Below are 17,176 nucleotides of genomic sequence, written 5' to 3' on the forward strand. Positions count from 1 at the left end.
TACACAGGCAGCACTGGTCACACTGTATCTACACTGGCCACACTGTATCTACACAGGCAGCACTGGCCACACTGTATCTACACAGGCAGCACTGGCCACACTGTATCTACACAGGCAGCACTGGCCACACTGTATCTACACAGGCAGCACTGGCCACACTGTATCTACACAGGCAGCACTGGCCACACTGTATCTACACAGGCAGCACTGGTCACATGCTATTTCCGCCTCAGCTGATCCCTGTAATACCGTGCTCTACAGCCGCTGCGCCCACCATATCCCCGGGGGCCCGCCCCACACAGGACGCTTCTACCGGTACCTGTGGGCGCCATGTGCTCCGTCTGTCAGATAAGCCTCCAGACCGGCCGCGCAGTGCAGTGTGGGAGCAGCGGTCACGTGTGCGGGGAGGCGCGTCTATAGTTTCTATACAGTCGCTCTGTGCTGTGCTATCTGTAGCACTGTGCTTACAATATGGCCGGCGCTGTGTGCCTTGTATCGCACAAACACTCACGCCTCCTTTACAGCGAGTCGCGGATGACGTCACTTCCTGTGCTGCTCACTTCAGCTGTTTCCGCATCCGCTGCCAGGGACGGTGGTCGCATGTGTGTATTGCTGGTAAGAGACGCCTTTAATTACCCCGGGGTCCTAGTGGCTTATCGCTGTGTGTGGAGGCGGCCGTGCTGCTGGAGGAGGAGCTCTTCTGTATATGACATAAGGCAGGGGATCCTGTGCACATCAGCTGTTCTGCAGCAAGTGGCTGATAGCAGAGAACACTAGAGATGGTTGGGTCTATAGGTGTAGAACATCCTGGGCAGGGCTGGATCTGTGGCCAGTAACCCTATGGGGCGGTGTACTGTAATACTCCCACCTGCCGCAGCTGCTGAGATGCCCCCCACGATGCTGCTATGTAATAGGGTGACTTTCCAAAAATAAGACAGGGTCTTATAATATTTTCATTTCCAAAAAAAGGCCAGGCTTATTTTTTTTTTTTTGGGGGGGGGGGGCTTAATTATTTTTTATTCTATGAACAGCAATGACACATTAAGGCTAAGTTCACACTTGTGGTGTTTTCCATCTGTTACAATCAGTTGTGTGACTGATACAATGGATGTGTTGTAGATAGTGGCACAACTGATGTGACTGATGCTGCAAAACAACCATCCGTTGTTGTTGTTTTTTTTTTGTTTTGTTTTACAGGCGGCCGGCCACTGAGCGATCGGGTGACCGGCCGGCCGCTGTGAGCGATCGGGTGACCGGCCGGCCGGTGTGAGCGATCGGGTGACCGGCCGGCCGGTGTGAGCGATCGGGTGACCGGCCGGCCGGTGTGAGCGATCGGGTGACCGGCCGGCCGGTGTGAGCGATCGGGTGACCGGCCGGCCGCTGTGAGCGATCGGGTGACCGGCCGGCCGCTGTGAGCGATCGGGTGACCGGCCGGCCGCTGTGAGCGATCGGGTGACCGGCCGGCCGCTGTGAGCGATCGGGTGACCGGCCGGCCGCTGTGAGCGATCGGGTGACCGGCCGGCCGCTGTGAGCGATCGGGTGACCGTCCTGCCGCTGTGAGCGATCGGGTGACCGGCCGGCCGCTGTGAGCGATCGGGTGACCGGCCGGCCGCTGTGAGCGATCGGGTGACCGGCCGGCCGCTGTGAGCGATCGGGTGACCGGCCGGCCGCTGTGAGCGATCGGGTGACCGGCCGGCCGCTGTGAGCGATCGGGTGACCGGCCGGCCGCTGTGAGCGATCGGGTGACCGGCCGGCCGCTGTGAGCGATCGGGTGACCGGCCGGCCGCTGTGAGCGATCGGGTGACCGGCCGGCCGCTGTGAGCGATCGGGTGACCGGCCGGCCGCTGTGAGCGATCGGGTGACCGGCCGGCCGCTGTGAGCGATCGGGTGACCGGCCGGCCGCTGTGAGCGATCGGGTGACCGGCCGGCCGCTGTGAGCGATCGGGTGACCGGCCGGCCGCTGTGAGCGATCGGGTGACCGGCCGGCCGCTGTGAGCGATCGGGTGACCGTCCTGCCGCTGTGAGCGATCGGGTGACCGGCCGGCCGCTGTGAGCGATCGGGTGACCGGCCGGCCGCTGTGAGCGATCGGGTGACCGGCCGGCCGCTGTGAGCGATCGGGTGACCGGCCGGCCGCTGTGAGCGATCGGGTGACCGGCCGGCCGCTGTGAGCGATCGGGTGACCGGCCGGCCGCTGTGAGCGATCGGGTGACCGGCCGGCCGCTGTGAGCGATCGGGTGACCGGCCTGCTGCTGGAACTGAATTTACAGTAGATCATGTTTTTTTACTGTGCGCATGCTCACAGTAAAAAAAACGATCCGCCGAACACAAAAAACGTTACATTCAGTGTTGCTCCTGCCTTTATGTCCAATCAGTAAATGACTGATCCACACGCGGTGGATGCAATGCAGGGTCATCAGTCACAATCCGTCGCTAATAGAAGCCTGTGGGAAAAAAACGGATTCCTGCAAAATATTTTGCAGGATACCGTAATTCCTCAAGGCGATGCATTGTGATTGATGCAAAACAACGCAAGTGTGAACTTAGCCTTAAGGCTACTTTACACGCTGCGATATCTGTCCCGATATCTCTAGCATGGGTACCCACCCCCATCTGTTGCGCGACATGGGCAAATCGCTGCCTGTGTCGCACAACATCGCGCAGACCCGTCACACATACTTACCTGCCCGGCGACGTCGCTGTGACCGGCGAACCGCCTCCTTTCTAAGGGGGCGGTCCGTGCAACGTCACTGACCGGCCGCCCAATAGAAGTGGAGGGGCGGAGATGAGCGGCCGGAACATCCCACCCACCTCCTTCCTTCCTCATAGCAGCCAGGAGGCAGGTAAGGAGAGGTTCCTCGTTCCTGCGGCATCACACATAGCGATGACGAACTACATCGTTACTGCTGCAGTAACGATAATCGAGAATGGACCCCCATGTCCCTGATGAGCGATTTTGCACGTTTTTGCAACGATGCAAAATCGCTCATCGGTGTCACACGCAACAACATCGCTAATGCGGCCGGATGTGCGTCACAAATTCCGTGACCCCAACGACTCCGCATTAGCGATGTCGCAACGTGTAAAGCCCCCTTTAGAGTTTAGACTTCAATTTACCTTGAAGGTGTATGGCCAGCTTTAGGGTTAGTAACCGTAACCCTAACTTACATTCACAATTTCAGGTGCAGTCTCAGTGTCTCTTATGATAACACTTACTGGCACCCTGAAAACACTTTGTGTGACAGTGGCACTCTTCTTGTCTATGCGGCTGGGAGGGGGCAGAAGGTGGGAGCCTGGAGCGGGACTCGGGAATGGTGGTCACACGTGGCTACTTCTGCGGGAGCGAGCAGAGCCGGCCAGGAGGTGGGATCTAACAGGCGGCACTCGGGAGGCAGGAGGTGGGGCTATGGAGCAGCAGCCAAGCCCACACCATAGCGCAGTAGCGGCCAGGTGGCAACATTCGGAAGGCAGGACTCAGGAGCGGCAACCAAGCAAACATCATAGCGCTGTAGTGGCCAGCAGGCAGGAACCAGGCGGCATTACTCAGGAGGCGGGACTCGGAGCAGGTGAGCAGATTTTACTCTGCCATGGGGGGAGGAAGCTACAGGATGATTTGGGAGCTACATTAGGACTATTCCAGCGCCTCTAGCATTAGGTCTGTGGTTTTGTCTGTGATGTTAGTGACATAACCTAGCCCTGGAGGCGCTGACTTACTAGGGCTTATTTTTGGAGTAGGGCTTATATTTAAAGCTTAAAGCCTACTTCAAAAATCCCTAAAAATCAAGCTGAGCTTATTTATGGGGAAGGGCTTGTTTTTGGATGGATGCGCCCACATAGTGTAGTTGACATAACTGAGGTGCTATCCCTCGTGGTAATGCGCTTCTACATGTCTGCATTATGTCCAGTTATGCCACTGATGAACTGTTCTTAGAGCTCACCAGAATTGGGCTGTTCTGTGTTACCCGACTGCTACGTAATAGGCAGATGTGCCCCTGATTTACATTAGACCGGAGCATAGAACGGCTGATGGGGCTCCTACTGATCAGATACTGATGAACCATTCTTAGGAGAGATCACCAATATCGGGTCGGTGGGGTCTGACACCAGAATTGCGGCTGTTCTGTGTTACCGGACTGCTACGTAATAGGCAGAGGAGCCCCTGGTAGAGATGAGTGAACCAAAGGTTTGGTTTTCAAACCGAACTCCAAATTTAAAAATCAAGGTTCAGGTTCGAGGATTGAATACTGTACATGTGAACAACACTGGTGCATCGCTGTGCTCAGCCCTGGGCGAGCCACGTGCAGTGTGTGAACAGCGCACATTGGGGTAAGAACAGCGTGATCACATGTAGTGTGCAACAACAAATAAAAGTTTGACAAGACCTGTCCACCCTCCCTTGGAAGTGATCTGCTTATGGCTGGCTGTATGTGGGCGGAGACTCACAATCAGAGACTGGATTTGGGGGTCAAGCTGCAGCCTGTGGAGGTAGGCTTGTTTGCTGCCAGCGATCTGAACCTCCAAAGCTTCACTCATCTTCAGCCCCTAGTTCACATTAGACCGGAGCATAGAATATCAGATCCTAAGGCAAGGTCCCAGAGAACCCCCCGAATTTTGTTTCCTTTGTCCTATTATTCCTTTAATTTGGGCTGTTTCTAGTCTGCTTTATTTGTTTGCCTGTTTTTTGTTTTGAATGATTGTCATGGGGGCACGGTATGGGGTTTCCACATCTTTTCATTTTTTTAAAAAGTCAAAACATAATTGCTCAATTATATCCCCTGAAATGATTTACTGAACGCCTGTGCGTGTTTTGTGAAGCATGCAACCTTTTATGCTGAAAAGTGTAAAAATAATGTCAAAGGCAAAAAAACAGAGCCTTTTTTTTCCTCACAAAATGTATGGCTTGAGTGCAAAAAAAAAAAAAAGGCTAGCAAAAGTCAACAGATGCCACAAGACAAAAGAAAGGTGATCTAAAAACCCCACAGTCCTTGGCTAGTAGCACAGGCAACTATGTACATTTGCCTCCACTTCTCATAGGAGCTGGACCAGCTGTGGGTTGCTGCCTTTGAATGGAAACAAGTGTGTTCTCATTCACTTGATTGCAGACTAATTTCTTGGTTAATAAAAAAAAACAACATACAAGCATGGCCACACTGTGGCCAATTTCACAGGCAAAACCTAAGATTGGAAATGAGCACATACCCTGCTGTAACATTTAACAGTACAGAAAAATATCATGGGGTACTTGGGGCACAGTTGAAACCAGAGATTTACATCCGCTCTCTAAAAAAGACACATCTGCAGGTTTTTCCTCTGCTCTCTAAAAAGACACATCTGCAGGTTTTTCCTCTGCTCTCTAAAAAGACACATCTGCATGTTTTTCTCACTATCTGACATAAATCAGAATAAACCTTTCCCGGTTTAGGTCAATTGGGAACCAAAATTATTTATATTTGCCAAATGCCAGAATAATGAGAGAATGTTTTAATGTATTTTTATTACTTTCTGCAACGTCAAAAGTTTACATCCATTTAATTAGTGTTTGGTACCATTGCCCTTAAACTCTGTGACTTGAGTCAAACGTTTTAGATATCCTTCCACAAGCTTCTCACAATAGTTGGTAGGAATTTGGGCCCATTCCTCCTGACAGAACTGGTATAACTGAGCCATGTTTGGAGGTCTCCTTACTCGCACCAACCTTCAACTTTGCCCAAAATTTTCAATTGGATTGAGATCGGTTTTGTGATGGCCACTCTACAACATTGACTTTGTTATCCTTAAGGCTAAGTTCACACGTCCGTTGTTTTGCATCAGTCACATGCATTGCTTGACGCATGTGACTGATGCGTTGTACAACGGATGACAACGGTGACAAAGAAAAGAATTTCTTTGTCAGACTCCGTTGTGTGGGGGGCAGAGTTCGAGGGGCGGAGTTCAGGGGTCGGTGCTGAGGACGTCAGTGCCGCGGTCTGCATGGGTGGGGACAGGTGAGTGTGTGTGTGTGTGTCTACATGAGTGTGTACATGCGAAGTGCGGGAGGGGGCGGGGCCGTGGAGCTGAGGACGTCAGTGCCGCGGGGACTGCAGGGCTGGGGACAAGTGAGTGTGAGTGTGTGTCTGAGTGTACACATGCGGAGTGCGGGAGGGGGCGGAGCCGAGTGGGGAAGCGTCGGCCTTCTTGCACACTGTATCCAGGGTAAATATCGAGTAACTAAAAGCAAAGCACTTTTTTCTTGGTTACCCGATATTTATCTTGGATACCAGCTTAGCGCGGGCTCCCTGCACCCGTAACCACTGTAAATATCGGGTAACTAACCAAAGCGCATTGCTTGGTTACCCGATGTTTATCCTGGTTATGGGGGCGGGGAGCCAGAGAGTGCATGCGCAGCGAAATCCTACGGATCGCGCTGCTCAAAAAACGTTACAGGCTGCGTTGCTCCCGCCCGGCGGTCAGTTAAAAAACGACTGACCGCGACGCAGCGGATGCAACACAGCATCATCAGTCACAATACGTCACTAATAGAAGCGTATGGGGAAAAACAGGATTCCTGCAAAATATTTTACAGGATACCGTAATTCCGCAAGGCTACGGATTGTGACTGATGCAAAACAACTGAAGTGTGAACTTAGCCTAAGCCACTTTGTAACCAGCTTGGCAGTATGCTTCAGGTCATTGTCCATTTGGAAGACTCATTTCCTCCAAAACTTTAAGTTCCTGGCTGATGTCTTGAGATGTTGCTTCAGTATTGTCACATAATCTTCTTTCCTCATGATGCCATCTATTTTGTGAAGTGCACCAGTCCCTCCTGCAGCAAAGCAACCCCACATCATGATGCTGCCATCCCCGTGTTTCACAGTTGGGATGGTGTTTTAGGCTTCAAAGCTTCTCCCTTTTTCCTCCAAATGTAACAATGGTCATTATAACCAAACAGTTCAATTTTAGTTTAGTCAAACCACAGGACATGTCTCCAAAAAATGAAGGTCTTTGTTCCTGTGGGCATTTTCAGACATTAATCTGTTTTTTTTTTATGTTTCTTTTGGAGTAATTGCTTCTTCCTAGCAGAGTGGCCTTTCAGCCCATGTTGATACAGTACTTGTTTCACTATGGATAATGACAGAACCTTACCAGCTTCCACCAGCATCTTCACAAGGTCTTTTGTTCTTGGTTGATATGCACATGTCTGACCAAGGCACGTTCATCTTTGGTACACAGAACCCGTCTCCTTCCTGAGCATTATGATGTGTGGACATTCCCATCTTGTACGTACTGTACTTTTGTATAACTGTTTGTACAGATGATCAAGGCACCTTCAGGTATCTGGAAATTGCACCCAAGATTGACATCATATGGGCTGTCCCATATGGGTTAAAGGCATAGTACTTTTAGTGTATGGAAACTTTTCACTTTACAGAAAGTAATAAAATTGCCTAAAAACATTCTCATTATTCTGGTATTTGGCAAATAGAAATAATTTTGGTTCCTAATTGACCTAAAACAGGAAATGTTTATTCTGATTCATGTCAGAGAAACATGCTGATGTGTGGGATTTTTTATTTATTTATTTTTTTTTTTTACTTTTTAGGTTTTCATTTCATGCTTATATCATGGAGTAGAAATAATATCTATACTTGGAAGTTATAATGTTATACTTGTTTAATTTACTGATTATAGGGGTTGTATAAACTTTATTCCATGCAACTCCACTTGGAAAAAACCAAACAATTTTCTAATCGCCAGTGATATTCCTCCTCTTCCTTTACTCAGCTTTTTATTTCTACTTCCAGTGCCATTTCATTCAGTGCTGCCAGAATGCCTAGCGTGATCTCACAAGTCACTGGGATTTGGGGACAGCTCTTTTGTGCCATTGAGCATGTGTAGGTTGCATGTTCTCACGTGCTCAGTCCTGGCCTCCTCTGCTGCTGTCATAGCCATCGCTTAGTATCATGGAAGAGGTCTTTGAAATACGATTCCCAACTTGACTGATCTTCTTGCTGCAGATATCATTACCCTGGTCTACATAGTGAAATGCCTAACACTTGGCCTCATGTGTTTACAGGTGCTACTCTTGTGAGGACAGGAGTTAACATATACCATGGCAGATAAGAAGCGTTTGGCATTTTCCATCATCCAGTATCTCCAAGACCAGCTTCATAACGGTGGACTTTCCTCTGACGCCCAAGAGAGCCTGGAAGGTGTAGTATTTGTCATTACCATGGTCTGTTATTTCATTTTCCTCAACAGATTTCTGGTGCTTGTCTTTTTGTTTTTTTCTGTTTTATAAATACAAATATCAGATGCCTGTAAAGCAACACTCTTCAGCAGGAGCCTCTCTGGGAGTGTAGGGGTATAGTAATTGTGAAGGACCAGGTGGAGGAGCCTCTCTGGCAGTGTAGGGGTATAGTAATTGTGAAGGACCAGGTGGAGGAGCCTCTCTGGCAGTGTAGGGGTATAGTAATTGTGAAGGACCAGGTGGAGGAGCCTCTCTGGCAGTGTAGGGGTATAGTAATTGTGAAGGACCAGGTGGAGGAGCCTCTCTGGCAGTGTAGGGGTATAGTAATTGTGAAGGACCAGGTGGAGGAGCTTCTCTGGCAGTGTAGGGGTATAGTAATTGTGAAGGACCAGGTGGAGGAGCTTCTCTGGCAGTGTAGGGGTATAGTAATTGTGAAGGACCAGGTGGAGGAGCTTCTCTGGCAGTGTAGGGGTATAGTAATTGTGAAGGACCAGGTGGAAGAGCCTCCTCTGGCAGTGTAGGGGTATAGTAATTGTAAAGGACCAGGTGGAGGAGCCTCTCTGGCAGTGTAGGGGTATAGTAATTGTAAAGGACCAGCTGGAGGAGCCTCTCTGGCAGTGTAGGGGTATAGTAATTGTGAAGGACCAGGTGGAGGAGCCTCTCTGGCAGTGTAGGGGTATAGTAATTGTGAAGGACCAGGTGGAGGAGCCTCTCTGGCAGTGTAGGGGTATAGTAATTGTGAAGGACCAGGTGGAGGAGCCTCTCTGGCAGTGTAGGGGTATAGTAATTGTGAAGGACCAGGTGGAGGAGCTTCTCTGGCAGTGTAGGGGTATAGTAATTGTAAAGGACCAGGTGGAGGAGCTTCTCTGGCAGTGTAGGGGTATAGTAATTGTGAAGGCCCAGGTGGAGGAGCTTCTCTGGCAGTGTAGGGGTATAGTAATTGTGAAGGACCAGGTGGAGGAGCCTCTCTGGCAGTGTAGGGGTATAGTAATTGTGAAGGACCAGGTGGAGGAGCTTCTCTGGCAGTGTAGGGGTATAGTAATTGTAAAGGACCAGGTGGAGGAGCCTCCTCTGGCAGTGTAGGGGTATAGTAATTGTAAAGGACCAGGTGGAGGAGCCTCCTCTGGCAGTGTAGGGGGTATAGTAATTGTAAAGGACCAGGTGGAGGAGCCTCTCTGGCAGTGTAGGGGGTATAGTAATTGTAAAGGACCAGGTGGAGGAGCCTCTCTGGCAGTGTAGGGGTATAGTAATTGTGAAGGACCAGATGGAGGAGCCTCTCTGGCAGTGTAGGGGTATAGTAATTGTGAAGGACCAGGTGGAGGAGCCTCTCTGGCAGTGTAGGGGTATAGTAATTGTGAAGGACCAGATGGAGGAGCCTCTCTGGCAGTGTAGGGGTATAGTAATTGTGGAGGACCAGATGGAGGAGCCTCTCTGGCAGTGTAGGGGTATAGTGATTGTGAAGGACCAGGTGGAGGAGCCTCCTCTGGCAGTGTAGGGGTATAGTAATTGTAAAGGACCAGGTGGAGGAGCCTCTCTGGCAGTGTAGGGGTATAGTAATTGTGAAGGACCAGGTGGAGGAGCCTCTCTGGCAGTGTAGGGAGGCTCCTCCACCTCCTTCCTTTTGCATTGCCGGCGGGAGCCGCAGGACGCAGGTAAGATCTGTTCATCGGGTACGATGAACAATCTGACATTCAATTTTTAGGAAATGAACGACGTGCATGCGATGAACGTTTTACCGTTCAATCGCACGTAGCTGTTACATGCTACAATGTAACTTACGATGCCGAATGTGCGTCACTTACGACGTGACCCCGTCGACACATCGTAAGATATATTGTAGCATGTAAAGCGCCCTTAAAAGTGAGAAATTTGCTGCTACAGCAACATTTTTGTGATGCTCCCAGGGTTCAAAATGCTCTCTATACCACTGAATAAAATCCTTGGCGTCTTGTTTCCAAAATGGGGTCACTTGTGGGAGGTTTCTGCTGTATAGGTATCTTTTAGGGGCCCTGCAAATGCGACATGGTGCCAACAATCTATTTCAGCTTTTCCAACATTCAAATAGTGCTCTTTCTGTTCCGAGCCCTCCAGTTTGTCCAAGCAGAGGTTTTTGGTCACATGTGGGGTATCGCTGCACTCATAAGAAAGTGGGTAACAACCTGCAATGTCCACATTTTGGTGTTGTGTCTTGAAAAAGTGATAAAGTTTGTGCTAGAGCAACGTTTTTATGAAAACAAATTGCAATTTTCAATTTAACGACCAAAGGTTATCAAATTCTGTGAAAGTACCTGTGGGCTCAAAATGCTCACTATACCCCTGGATAAAATCCTCGAGGGGTCCTTTTTCCAGAATGAGGTCACATTTGGGGGAGCTCCACTGTTTAAGCACCTCAGGGGCTCTCCAAACACAACATGGCGTTCACTAATGATTCCAGCCAATTTTTTCCAGCACCCATGACAGCACCACGAGAGAGGGGATCCGCCCTTCAAGGACAGGAAACCTCCAGGATAAAAAGGGGCGGTACCTCTCCCCGCATCAGTTGGTTTCCTGTCCTTGAACAGGGAGCCTCCAGAGATCCAGGATGGTCCTCTTGGGCCGAAGATTCAAAACCGGCGCCCAGCCGGCTGGCTCTGGCAGCGGCATGGGTCCTGCTGCGGTCGGCTGAGGTGCCGTGGAGCTGCCGCAGCGGACCCACGGGGGTCGGGCCTGCGTGCGGCACACCATCCTCCGGTGACGCCAGGACGGATTCCAGGCGCGAGGACGTGGTGTGGAGCCTGCGGGGACCAGGTAAGGGTTGGTCGGCCGCAAGTGCTCTCCCGCCGCAACAAACCCACGGGGGTTCCGTCTGCGCGTGGGCTCCCTCCCTTCCCCCCCCCCCCCCTCTCCTTACCACCGGCACAGGGGCTGTGATGGAGGTGGCTGCTGCGCTTCCCTGCGGTGGCGTCCTCGTGGCTGCTGCTGCGCTTCCCTGCGGTGGCGTCCTCGTGGCTGCTGCTGCGCTTCCCTGCGGTGGCGTCCTCGTAGCTGCAGGCCCACGGGGGATGTACTTGTTTCTTTGGCCTCACCTGGGAGTAGCGGAGCCTACCAGCAGCAAGTCTGAGGACTCGCCCCAGCAGCCCACAGGGGCTATGCCTGTGAATGTCAGTGTCTCCCACGCTCCAATGCTGCAGGAGCAGTGACGCTGTCTTACCGGCCTAGAGGTCAGTGGTGGTGTCCCACAGTGTGCTTCAGGGCCTCACAAGTATCTGTCCGGCCACTCCGGGTGATTGGGCAGGAGAGACAACGGGGGATGCCATCTTGAGGATGGCCGCTGCCGTGTGTGTGTGTGTGTGTGTGTGTGTGTGTGCGCGCGCGCAGGCGCGGGATCTTCTCTGGGTTCTCGCATGACGCTCAGCTGACGTCACCTCCTGGAAGAGACACCGGCTGTGTGCGGAGACTCGGCTGCAGTGAGATGAACTGAAGGCTTCACCCCCTCCGGTGGAATACGGCTGTCCCCGTGCTGCTGGAAACAGCTTCCAGGGTTGCATGTGGCCTGCGGGCCTGGTGTTGGAGACCCTTGGTGTGGGTCGGCCTCCGCATTAGCGACATGGCTCCTATAACGTTATGGGTTTGACTCCGTTCTTGCAGACTGCTATGTACACGGTAACAGCTCCGTGTTGACAGCTGGGGGACAGAGGGAGCTGGTTGCTGGCAGTTGCTGCACTCATATGGCTCTGGTCGGTCGCGCTCAAATGACTGATAACCCTTAGATGTGAGCAGTCATGTCATTCAAAAAAAAAAAAAGGGGGCTCACTGAGGCAACCTCCAGTTCTGCTCCTACCAGACAGCGCAGGCTGGCACGCAGTTGGGGCAGTGTGATTGCAAGCCTCAACGCGGACGGGTATACTAGCTCATGTGATTCTCTGGAAGGATCGGCACCTGGTCCAATTAGTGGAGTCTAAAATCCAGCAGGACCGACGCCCAGAGCCTGCAGGGGAGATTGATCAGATGCCATCATTCCTCCTTCTACCCCAGTTCCGCCTCTGCATCAGAGTGGTAAGTGACCTTCATGAAAGTTCACTTTGTTCAGAGCCACTCTTGCCTGTTTTTGGGGCGGACTCAATGGATACACTTCAATGCCTGGACCACGCTCCCTTTAATCAGGAGATGTCTGTTACCTGGTCTCAGAAGTGGTGCCAGAAGGGTATTGAGCACAACCTCTCAGGTGAGGACTTGGCTTAGGGCTGTCAAGCCCGATGTTGGCTTGACAGTTTTGCAGCGTCATGGCCTTCGGAAATTCAGGCCTGCCTTCCCTGGTTATGGAGACTGTCAGGTCAGAGGGTGAGTGGAATTCTTCAGCTTCCCCATCAATGTCTGACAGTATCTCGGGTTGTTCAGACTTCTCGATGGAGAACAATGTGACACTAGTGACTGTGGTCGGGCCCGCTATGGGCATCCCTGAAGTGGCACCCAAGTGATGTCTCGATTTAGTATGTTGTGGCCTAGAAGAGGGAAACGTGATGCCTCCCGGTTGTTGATAATGTATAGTCCCTCATTGCTATATAAGGGCCACAGGCGGATAGGCAAAGTTCAACCCAGCCTGCCCTTTGAGGAAGCAGCTTGTTCCTTCTGTCGCAGGGGCCCTTAAGCTGACTGTCGCTGCTCTCAGGTTTTCAAATAGTCATCGGCCGCTCTAGGCTGCTTGTGCCTGCCCTTGTTAGCTCACAGCGGCTCTACAGTTGAGACTGGACAAGTAACGGCTGAAGGGATTGGGGGGGCAATTCCCTGTTCTGTGAAAATGAGGGAGGTAAGGTCTTCCAGCGTTCTAGGATGGAAATAACGCCACTTCCTCAAATACCTGGGAATTTTCAGCTGGGGCTTGCAACAGCTAATGAAGCTGCTTCCACAATGGAGTCCCTGGCAGTATGAGTTGAACACATCAAGGTTAGGCTATGCCAGAGAGCCCCTAGACGGATCATGTCCCCACTCCTCTTCTCACAAGGAGCGGCAGCGTTCCTTTTAGACTCATCTGCGGCCTCACCCAGACTGGCAACCAGTTCTCTCGTGGTAAACCTGTTTCGGAATAGTGTCCGGGAGGTCCAGTATGAAACATTTATTCCCGGCGGTCACATACCCGTAGTGAATCTGACGGATGCATACTATCATGTCCAGTTCAACGTCGTTTAGTGTTCCTCAGAGTAGCCTGTATATGGAAGGAAACATTCGACGTTTCCGGTATGCAACCTTTCCAAGGGATGTCGATGGGCTGGGAGTCTTCGCAAGATGTTCAGACGTTACGGTGCAGAGAAGTGCTTATCTTCCCTTACCTCGGCAACTTCTTGTTTGGTGGCAGGCCTGCCTGTCATCGTGCCGCCTTTCTGCGGGAGGGGGTTCTTCCTGCTCACACGGAAAAGGCTCATCCACTAGGAGACTCAGGATTGTGTCCAAGGACAGTCCTAATTTTCTTTTCTTCGGCGCTCCATTAGGAGACCCAGACGATTGGGTGTATAGCTACTGCCTCCGGAGGCCACACAAAGCATTACACTAAAAAGTGTAAGGCCCCTCCCCTTCTGGCTATACACCCCCCGTGGGATCACGGGCTGCTCAGTTTTCAAGCTTTGTGCGAAGGAGGTCAGACATCCACGCATAGCTCCACTGTTTAGTCAGCAGTAGCTGCTGACTATATCGGATGGAAGAAAAGAGGGCCCATGCTAAAGGGCCCCCAGCATGCTCCCTTCTCACCCCACTCTTGTTGGCGGTGTTTGTTAAGGTACCCATTGCGGGTACGGAGGCTGGAGCCCACATGCTGTTTTCCTTCCCCATCCCCCTGAGGGCTCTGGTGAAGTGGGATCTTACCGGCCTCCAGGCTCTGAGGCCGGGCTCCATCCACAGACCCGGAGATCCTGCTGGATACGGAGCTGGGTACCGTCAGGGACAAGGCCCTGAAACATTCAGGTACTCTGTGTCCCCGTACAGACAGGCACAGACACACTCCAGCGTTGCTGGGTGTTCTAGTGCGCCGGGGACAGTAGCGCTGCGCGCTTGGGTTATACTCACTGCAGCTTAGCTGAGTGAGTTTATGTGTGGGGAACTCCCGCGCCGGCCGCCCCCGGAGACTGCGGCGCGGCTGAGATTTGTGGTGCGCCGGGGACTTCGCGCCGACCGTGCTTTTACGATGGCAGCGCTTATAAATCTAGTCCCCGGCTTCTGCGGCCTAGTTACGTTTCGTTCCCGCCCCCAGCCCTGTCAGTCAGGGAAGGGGAGAGACGCTGTACAATAGTCAGCGCCGAGGGCTGGAGTCTTATTTACATACTCCAGCCCTCTCACTGGGCACAGTGGGACGCCAGTTTCCCGCTCTTTGTCTGCAGCACGCCCACGGCCCGCCCCTCTTCACAGGACGCCGGCAGCCATTCCTGCACGCAGTCTGAGCTGGAGAACGGACATAGCCCTGGGAGACCCAGACAGGGGATTCTGGCGACCACACACCCGCTGTTAAGCGGGCGGTAAGCAGCACCTAGGTGCTGACTCCACTAGTGCCACAGTGTTGTTTTGTGTACTTTTGTCTGTACCTATATATTGCACTGTACGGTCGCTTCTTGGCTTATACCCCTATATTGCTCTGAGGAGACAACAGCATGTCATCCGCAAAAAGCAAGGGTGCCAAGGCACAGGCTTTATATGCTGCCTGTACCGCATGTGGGGCTGATCTACCGGCAGGTTCCACTGACCCCCATTGTGTGCAATGTTCGGTCCCTGTGCCACTTCGTCAGCCGGAGTCTATGCTAGTAGTGGCCCAGGCAGAGACGCCTGTGAACCCTGCCCCGGTGACGGGGACAGACTTTGCAGTTTTTGCTGATAAGATGTCTGTGACTATGACAAAAATTCTAGAAACTTTGCAGTCCAGGCCGGTCACTCAGACCATGGGCACTGCTGATTCAATGTTCCCCGGTCCCCCTCAGTTGGAACTAATCCGTGCTCCAAGGGGGTCCCAGGCATCACAGGCTGAAGGCTCTGACTCGGACGACAGTCCCAGGCAGCCTAAGCGAGCTCGCTGGGAGAGACCCTCGGCGTCATCACGCTGGTCAGGGTCTCAGCGAGAGGATTCTCTGTATGATGAGACAGAGCTAGGTGATCATGAGTCTAATCCTGAGACCGCTCTCAACCTGGATACCCCTGATGGTGACGCCATGGTGAATGATCTTATAGCGGCCATCAATAGACTGCTGGATATTTCTCCTCCAGCGGAGGAGGCAGCAGCACAGCAGGAGAAATTCCATTTCAGGTATCCCAAGCGTAAATTGAGTACTTTTCTGAACCACGCTGACTTCAGAGAAGCAGTCCAGAAACACCATGCTTATCCAGATAAGCGTTTCTCCAAACGTCTTAAGGATACACGTTATCCCTTTCCCCCTGACGTGGTCAAACGCTGGACCCAGTGTCCAAAGGTGGACCCCCCAATCTCCAGGCTTGCGGCTAGATCCATAGTGGCAGTGGAAGATGGGGCTTCACTTAAAGATGCCAATGACAGACAGATGGACCTTTGGTTGAAATCTGTCTATGAAGCTATCGGCGCGTCGTTTGCTCCAGCATTCGCAGCCGTGTGGGCACTCCAAGCTATTTCAGCTGGTCTGGCGCAGGTGGACTCTGTCATACGTCCATCAGTGCCGCAAGTGGCGTCCTTGACCTCGCAAATGTCTGCGTTTGCGACTTACGCTATCAATGCGGTCTTAGACTCTACCAGCCGTACGTCAATGGCGTCCGCCAACTCTGTGGTTTTACGCAGAGCCTTATGGTTAAAGGAATGGAAAGCAGATTCTGCTTCCAAAAAATGCTTAACCAGTTTGCCATTATCTCAGGACAAACTGTTTGGTGAGCAATTGGCTGAAATCATTAAACAGTCCAAGGGTAAGGACTCTTCCTTACCCCAGCCCAGATCAAGCAAACCTCAACAGTGGAGGGGACAGTCGAGGTTTCGGTCCTTTCGAGGCTCGGGCAGGGCCCAATTCTCCTCGTCCAAAAGGACTCAGAAGGAGCAGAGGAGCTCAGATTCCTGGCGGGCTCACTCACGCCCAAAGAAAGCAGCCGGAGGAACCGCTTCCAAGCCGGCTGCCTCATGACTTTCGGCCTCCTCTCTCCGCATCCTCGGTCGGTGGCAGGCTCTCCCGCTTTTGCGACATTTGGTTGCCACAGGTCAAAGACCGGTGGGTAACAGACATTTTGTCTCACGGGTACCGGATAGAGTTCAGTTCTCGTCCTCCGCCTCGGTTCTTCAGAACTTCCCCACATCCCGACCGAGCCGATGCTCTTCTGCAGGCGGTGTGCTCTCTAAGGGCAGAAAGAGTGGTGATCCCTGTTCCTCTTCAGGAACGAGGTCAAGGTTTTTACTCCAATCTGTTTGTGGTGCCAAAAAAGGACGGCTCTTTCCGTCCTGTTCTGGACCTAAAACTGCTCAACAAGCACGTGAAAACCAGGCGGTTCCGGATGGAATCTCTCCGCTCCGTCATTGCCTCGATGTCTCAAGGAGATTTCCTAGCATCAATAGACATCAAAGATGCTTATCTCCACGTGCCGATTGCTCCAGAGCACCAGCGTTTTCTACGCTTCGTTATAGGAGACGAACACCTTCAGTTCGTAGCCCTGCCATTTGGTCTGGCGACAGCCCCACGGGTTTTCACCAAGGTCATGGCAGCAGTGGTAGCAGTCTTGCACTCTCAGGGACACTCGGTGATCCCTTACTTGGACGATCTACTTGTCAAGGCACCCTCTCAGGAGGCATGCCAACACAGCCTGAACGTTGCGCTGGAGACTCTCCAGACTTTCGGGTGGATCATCAGCTTTTCAAAGTCAAATCTGTCACCGACCCAATCACTAACATATCTTGGCATGGAGTTTCATACTCTCTCAGCGATAGTGAAGCTTCCGATGGACAAGCAGCGTTCACTACAGACAGGGGTGCACTCTCTCCTTCAAGG

At 52.1% G+C, this 17,176-nt stretch overlaps 1 protein-coding gene across 1 annotated transcript in view; it reads left to right on the forward strand.

The window, feature by feature from the left end:
- The first annotated feature begins 517 nt into the window (after positions 1-517).
- Positions 518-17,176, forward strand: part of LOC142317209 (small glutamine-rich tetratricopeptide repeat-containing protein alpha-like) — a 101,509-nt gene continuing 84,850 nt past the window's right edge. Inside the window, exons 1-2 of the mRNA XM_075353304.1 lie at positions 518-615; positions 8,052-8,187. Of these exons, the coding sequence (XP_075209419.1) occupies positions 8,088-8,187 (100 nt within the window). The 5' untranslated portion in view covers positions 518-615; positions 8,052-8,087. The remainder of the gene's footprint in view (positions 616-8,051; positions 8,188-17,176) is intronic.

Source organism: Anomaloglossus baeobatrachus, chromosome 1 (assembly GCF_048569485.1).
Source record: "Anomaloglossus baeobatrachus isolate aAnoBae1 chromosome 1, aAnoBae1.hap1, whole genome shotgun sequence".
NCBI lineage: Eukaryota > Metazoa > Chordata > Amphibia > Anura > Aromobatidae > Anomaloglossus > Anomaloglossus baeobatrachus.